Raw genomic sequence first — 6000 nt, forward strand, 5'->3', positions numbered from 1 at the left:
ACAGTACACAGCAGGCGCTCAGCAGAGGGGGCCTGCATGCGCCGTCCCCACTCCCTCTCCTGCCGTGTCCAACCTTGACCTCCTCAAGGTCATGACCACCTCCGCGGATGCTGACCCCCGGGTCACTCTCCCGTCATCTCCCCACACACGCTGCCCGCACGCCGCCCTCCAGGAGCCCGTCCTCCCACGGACTCTGGGGCCGCCCCCACTCCACCCCGGCTGGCACTCCGGCCCCATCTCTGTTCCCTCCGCACTCAACTCACATCCTGTGACCTCATCCATGACTGTCAACATCGCGGGCGCCGAGGACGCCCACGGGGCCATCTCCAGCCGGACGTGGTCCCCAGACTCCCAGCCTCTCCCTGGCATCCAGGAGGGACCTCTGGTCTCACTCTCTCTCTCCCACCGCCCCCAGCCGCCCCGCTCAGCAGAGGGGGCAGCTCCCTCTCCCCGCCCCCTGGCACAGCCCCTGCCCCCAGGACACCCACCACTGCTCCCCACTGGCCCCCACTCCCACCATCACAGCAGCCAAGGGCGGCTTTTCCAAAACAAGAGCATCCTCTCCCACCTCCAGTGGCTCCCAGCCCCACAGCCCCTCTTTGACCTCATCTCTGCCCTCACCAGGCCACCTCCTGACTGTCCCTTATTCTCCGATTCCAGCCTCAGGGCCTTTGCACCTGCTGTTCCCTCTGCCTGGCTGCCCTCCTGTGACAGTCGCCTCCTCAGTGGGGGCCTTCCTGACCCCACCCCGTTGGCAGCGGGCCTGGGCTGTCTCCTCTGCGTGTCTCCATCAGAAGGTGGGATTTCACGCTCCCAGGGGGCCACTTTCCCTGTTAGCCTGACGGGTTGGTTGTCCACAGCGTCCCGGCACGCAGTAGGAGCTCAGTAAATGTCGAATGGACCGCTGGCACTGGGTGACCCTGCTCTGAGCTGCTCCCTGCTGGAGGACAGACAGAGCTGGACAGACAAACCTTTTCCCTGTGGTCAGGGCTGGGAGACCCCATTACTGGCTTGCAAGGAGGGGCCCTCAAAGCTGAGCCTGTGCTGAGCCCAGGGGGTAGAGGGCAGTCCACCCATCGGCCCATTGGTGCCCCCACATCTTCAACCCGCCCACTACAGAGCACCATGGGGTGACAGGGAGGAGTCCCGAGAGGGGACGGGCAGAGGGCACCATCTGTGTCCCCACATGGGTGGAGGGCAGCGTGCAGACGTGAAGCCAGGTAAGGCTGGGGTGGTGGGAGCCCTCCATGACCCTGTCCCCGCCAGTCCGCGCAGAGCCAGGGTCCAGCTGGAAGTGTCCGGGCGGAAACCTGCCTGCCCCATTGCCTGGATGGGGAAACTGAGGTCGGAGAGGGTGGGACCTTTGCGTGCCCGGGGAAAGGACCTTCTGGACCCGGGCCGGGCTCCGAAGCCGGGCCGGGCGGGGAGGGCGGGAGGCGGGGTGGGGCGCGTCCTCCGCTGACAGCAGCGCCCGGGAATGCGCGGGCCGCCGGGAGGGGGCCCTGCGCCCGCCCCCCACGCCCGGCCCCCGGGGCTGCGCTTCTCCGCAGCGCGCTGGGGCCCGGCGCTTGGGGGGGAACCCCAGGATGGGAGCCCAGGCGCGCGGGGTCGTGAGGAGGGTGGCCTCGAGGGAGGGGTAGGGGGAAAGAACTAGGGCAGGGGGGCAGCGGCTGGGAAAGGGGACCCTCGCCGGGACGCCATCGGGGCGTCGGTGGGGAGGGCGCAGCGCGCGGCCTCCTGGCACCGGGCAGGGCGACCTCGGTTCGCGCGCATTCCCGGGCCCTGAGCGCCGCGCCCGGAATAGCAGCCCCGGGGTGGGGGTAGGGGCGGTCATTCCCTCGCCCTGGGATTCCCAAGGTCTCGGGGACGCGGACGCTTGGACGGAGGCCGCGGCCCTGGGGGGCCGGGAGCCGCGCCGGCCACCAGTCCCCTGGCGCCATGGCCGCGCGGGGGCGCACGGGGCCGCCGCCCCTCCGGACCCCGGCCTGGGCGCGCCCCGGGAGGCCGCGTGGGAGGGGCCGCCCCGGGCTCCCCCGCCCTCCCCGCGGGCCCCGCCGCTTCCGCTCGCCCTGGGGCCGCCCAGGGAGCCAGACGCAGCGCCCGGGCTCTGGGTCGCCGGTAAGTCCCTCTTCCCATCCCCCCGCTAGCCCGGCAGGCCGGCGGGCGTCTCCTCCCCCTCCCCGGCCCGGGGCGGGCTCGGGGCTGGCGAGACGGCAATCCCCAGGGCGGGAGAAAGCTGGCTCCCACTACCTCCTGGGTAAACTGAGGCCTAGAGGCATGGCTTGTCGTGCGCTCCAGACGGACAAGTGTAAGTGTCTGGCTCCGGGGTGGGGGCTCTGGGGAGCGGGGAGGGTGGACCTTCTAGCCCCTTATTTTCCATCACATAGACCCCCCACCCCACAACAGTGCTGAGCCCAGAGGGGGTGTCAGAGGGCCCCGCTCCCCGGTCCAGACTTCCTGCCTCCTGGGCCGGCGCAGAGAGGGGCGGGGATGGAGCTGGCACACAGCTCTGGGAAGAGAGCGGACCCGCCCTGCCGCCCCCCAGAGTCTCAGGACCTGGAGCCACTTAGGGCCCACCCCTGGTGCCCAGGTCCGAATGTCAGAGCCGGGAGGGCCTGCGAACCGGGGAAACTGAGGCTCCCGGGACTTGTGGGGCCGGCCTTCCCTCATCCGGCGCCCCGGACCTCCGGGCTGCGGGACTCCAGCTTGTCCTGCATGTCCTTCCGCACTGCTGACCGCTGGGCAGCCTGGCCCTGGTCCGAGGAGCACTCCATCCCCCTTTGTCGCGGTGCCATGGTCGCGTGGAGGGTGTGGATGGCAAGTGACTTCATCCTTCTCCTGAGAGATGGGGAAACTGAGGCCCGGGGAGGCAGAGTCTCCCCTGCCAGGCTTCCCACCCCCCAGCCCCCACCTCTGTCCCGAGTCATTCCATCCGTGGCCCCTTTCCCTCCACAGGCCACCCTGGGCTCCCTCCCACACCCTCTGCACATGAGGCCATGAGGCGCCGAGTGGATCCAGGCCAGGTCACCCCTCCCTGCCCAACCCCCCACCCAGGGGCTCCCTGCTGCCAAGGGTACGGGGGCTGAGGGGGCCCAGGAGGCCGAGGTGCCGCTGGGGGGGGGCCTCTCCCGGGCCCCTGCCCCTGAGTCTGCCCCCACTGGCCGACCCTCCACAAGGTCTCTTTGAGTCCTGGACTGAGCCCAGCTGGTCCCCGCTGCGCAGATGGGGAAACTGAGGCCTGGGGAGGTGGAGCGGCTGGCCCCCGGCCACACTGGAAGGTAGAGGCGATGATGGCGGGGAGCGGGGAGGGGGCCCCCACCTGGAGACAACTGTGCACTATCCTGGAGGGATTCCTTCCATCATCGGACACTGAATAAGCACCTGCTGTGTGCATTGTAAAACAGTAAACAACCAGTAATAGTAATCATCATTGTTGAGCTTTCCCTCTTCATATGAGGTTCTGTGCCACCCATTTTCCTTACCTGATGGGACAGACCCCTCAAAACTTTCCTGTAAGGGGGAGCTCTATTATCACTCCATTTTTCAGAGACAAGAAGGGAGGCTCAGAGAGGTTAAGTTACTGTCCCAAATCACACAGCCAGTCAGGGCAGAGTGGAGTTCGCCCCCTGGTCTGCTGGCAGCCCCCACTGCAGCGACCCCCTCTGCTCCCCTAGACCCCGCCCCCTCTGGAACCTCCTGCTGTGGACCCTCCTGAGCTGTGGTTTGGGGGGCAGTGCTCAGGTAAGGGGGGGACATGAAGTCAGGGGGCAGTGGGCACGGGGACCCAGCCGGTGGCATGGGGGTGCCAGCCTCCCTCCAGGCTAACCCGGCTGCTCTCTCCCCAAGTAGGGTCCGGGCGAGTGGACCCCGTGGCGATCCTGGAGTCGCTGCTCCAGCTCCTGCGGGCGGGGGCTCTCGGTGCGCAGCCGCCGGTGCATCCGGTGAGTGGGGTCCCTGCCCCCCCCCCCCCCCCCCCCACTGCCACCGGGCCCCACCCTGGCCGCACCCTCCGCCTGCCCACACATGCTGTGCCTTTGAGCCCCACTGAGCCAGCTGGAATGTGGGTGCGGTTGGCGGGGGTGGACGGGGTGGGGGGGGCAGGCCGGCGCTGGGGAGGGGGTTCCTGACCACACTCGGGCCGCCCTGCTCCCCCCAGGTTTCCTGAGGAAGAGCCGTGCTGGGGGGACAGCCACGAGTACCGCCTCTGCCAGTTGCCAGTAAATGCTGCCCCCTCCCAGCCCCCATCTGCCCTGAAGCTCACCCGCCCCTGCCCCAGGCCCCCAATACACTTGCTGCTCTGTCAGGGTCTCCCAGCCACTGACCCACCCCTCTCCATCCCCAGGACTGTCCCCCGGGGGCCGTGCCCTTCCGAGACCTCCAGTGTGCCCTCTACAATGGCCGCCCTGTCCTGGGCACCCAGGAGGCCTACCGATGGGTACCCTTCTACGGCGGTGAGCAGTCTGCCTTCCTGTTGGGCCGGAGGGAACAACCCAGAGCTGGCAGGGAGAAGTGGCTGCCCAGACCGAAAGGGGACTTGGAGGGTTGCAAGGAGAAGGGGGCGTTACCACTGGGGCTTTGAAGGATATGTAGGAGTTGGTGAAGCGAAGGGGACAAAGCGTGTGTAAGGTGTGAAGCGGGGGCAGAGGGAGGCAGGGTGTGTTCTGCACAGAGTTGAATGCCAGGCTGAGGATTTACTTGGAGCTGTAGCCGGAGGCCGACAGTTCTCAAACTTACCCCCATAGCAGGAAATGTTGCCGCACTGAGCTGAAAATAGCAAGTTATATAACTGTGTGCCCAGGGCAGCGCGCCTCCAGATTTACGGGAGACGTGCGGCTTCAGACGCCGTGGTGGGGGCAGACACAGATAAGAAAAGCCCAGAGCGGAGAAAGTTCCATCCGTCCACCTCATGGGTGTTTCTTTCCTTTGCTCTAAGAATTGCAGGAAACCTGCCTCCATCCCACCCCAACAGAGGCCCGCCAGGGCCAGCTTGGCCTCCGGGCCAGGCAGGGTCTGCCAGCCAGGCGCAGGGAGCTGGGACCCAGAGGGAGTTTGAGCCAGAGGAGCAGGGACGAGGGCTGTGGGCCTGCGGGTGTCTGCCCGTTATGGCCCGGGGAGGGCCAGCGACACACCCAGGCTCCATGGGACTCAGTCAGCACTGCACAAACGCTCCTGATTGGGTACCTGGTGGGTGCTGGGCCCGAGTGCTGAGTGAGTCAGCAGCACCCAGATGTGTCTGGCAAACAGTAGATGCTCAGTGAGTGCTTGTGGAATGAACGAATGAATGAAGAATGGGTAGCAATGTTAGGAACGGATATGTAAGGACTCGTAAGATTAGAACTTAACACGGATGAATGAACGCAGCCCCAGGACACTCCCAGGGGGCTAGAGGTGGAAGTCCTGACTCTGCCTCAACCACCATGTGTGGCTTTGGTTGGACTTCTGACCTCACCTGCCCAAGGGGATGGCTGCCTGGGGGAGACTGGCGGGGAGGGGGCTGGAACTCAGATAGAGGTCCCTGGACCAGCCCAGCAACTCCTCCCTCCTCCCAGCGCCCAACCAGTGCGACCTCAACTGCCTGGCGGAGGGGCACGCCTTCTACCACACCTTCGGCCGCGTGCTGGACGGCACCCCCTGCAGCCCGGGTACCCGGGGCCTCTGCGTGGCTGGCCGCTGCCTTGTAAGGATCTCCAGGCCCCGCCCATCCCTCCAGGCCCCGCCCCCAGACCATATTTATTTAGTTCTAGGCCTCGCCCACTCCCCTAGGCCACGCCCCATCCCAACCCAAGGCCACGCCCCTCCTTAGGCTCCACCTCCAAACCCTCCGTCCAGAGCCTGTCCTTCACTTCCAGGCCCCGCCCCCGGCCCAAGTTCTTTCACTCCAAGCCCCGCCCCTCACCCTGGGCCCCGCCCTCAGGCCTAATTTCTTGTATTCCAGGCCACGCCCCCAGTGCCCGGAGCCCCGCCCCTCACCCTGGGCCCCACCCTCAGGCCTAATTTCTT

The 6000-nt window shown here is 67.0% G+C and overlaps 1 protein-coding gene across 8 annotated transcripts in view; it reads left to right on the forward strand.

Moving 5' to 3' along the window:
- The first annotated feature begins 1603 nt into the window (after positions 1-1603).
- Positions 1604-6000, forward strand: part of ADAMTSL5 (ADAMTS like 5) — a 9932-nt gene continuing 5535 nt past the window's right edge. The window contains exons 1-8 of one of the 8 annotated variants that reach the window (XM_046685978.1): positions 2139-2308; positions 2956-3023; positions 3223-3278; positions 3675-3741; positions 3850-3941; positions 4157-4217; positions 4343-4451; positions 5550-5677. In XM_046685978.1, coding sequence (XP_046541934.1) covers positions 2278-2308; positions 2956-3023; positions 3223-3278; positions 3675-3741; positions 3850-3941; positions 4157-4217; positions 4343-4451; positions 5550-5677 — 612 coding nt within the window. In that variant the 5' untranslated portion in view covers positions 2139-2277. Of the gene's footprint in view, positions 2119-2138; positions 2309-2341; positions 2818-2955; positions 3279-3674; positions 3742-3846; positions 3942-4156; positions 4218-4342; positions 4452-5549; positions 5678-6000 lie in introns of those variants that run through there. The other 7 variants (XM_046685971.1, XM_046685974.1, XM_046685972.1 and 4 more) reach the window with 7 other exon arrangements.

Source organism: Equus quagga, chromosome 14 (genome assembly GCF_021613505.1).
Source record: "Equus quagga isolate Etosha38 chromosome 14, UCLA_HA_Equagga_1.0, whole genome shotgun sequence".
Classification (NCBI taxonomy): domain Eukaryota; kingdom Metazoa; phylum Chordata; class Mammalia; order Perissodactyla; family Equidae; genus Equus; species Equus quagga.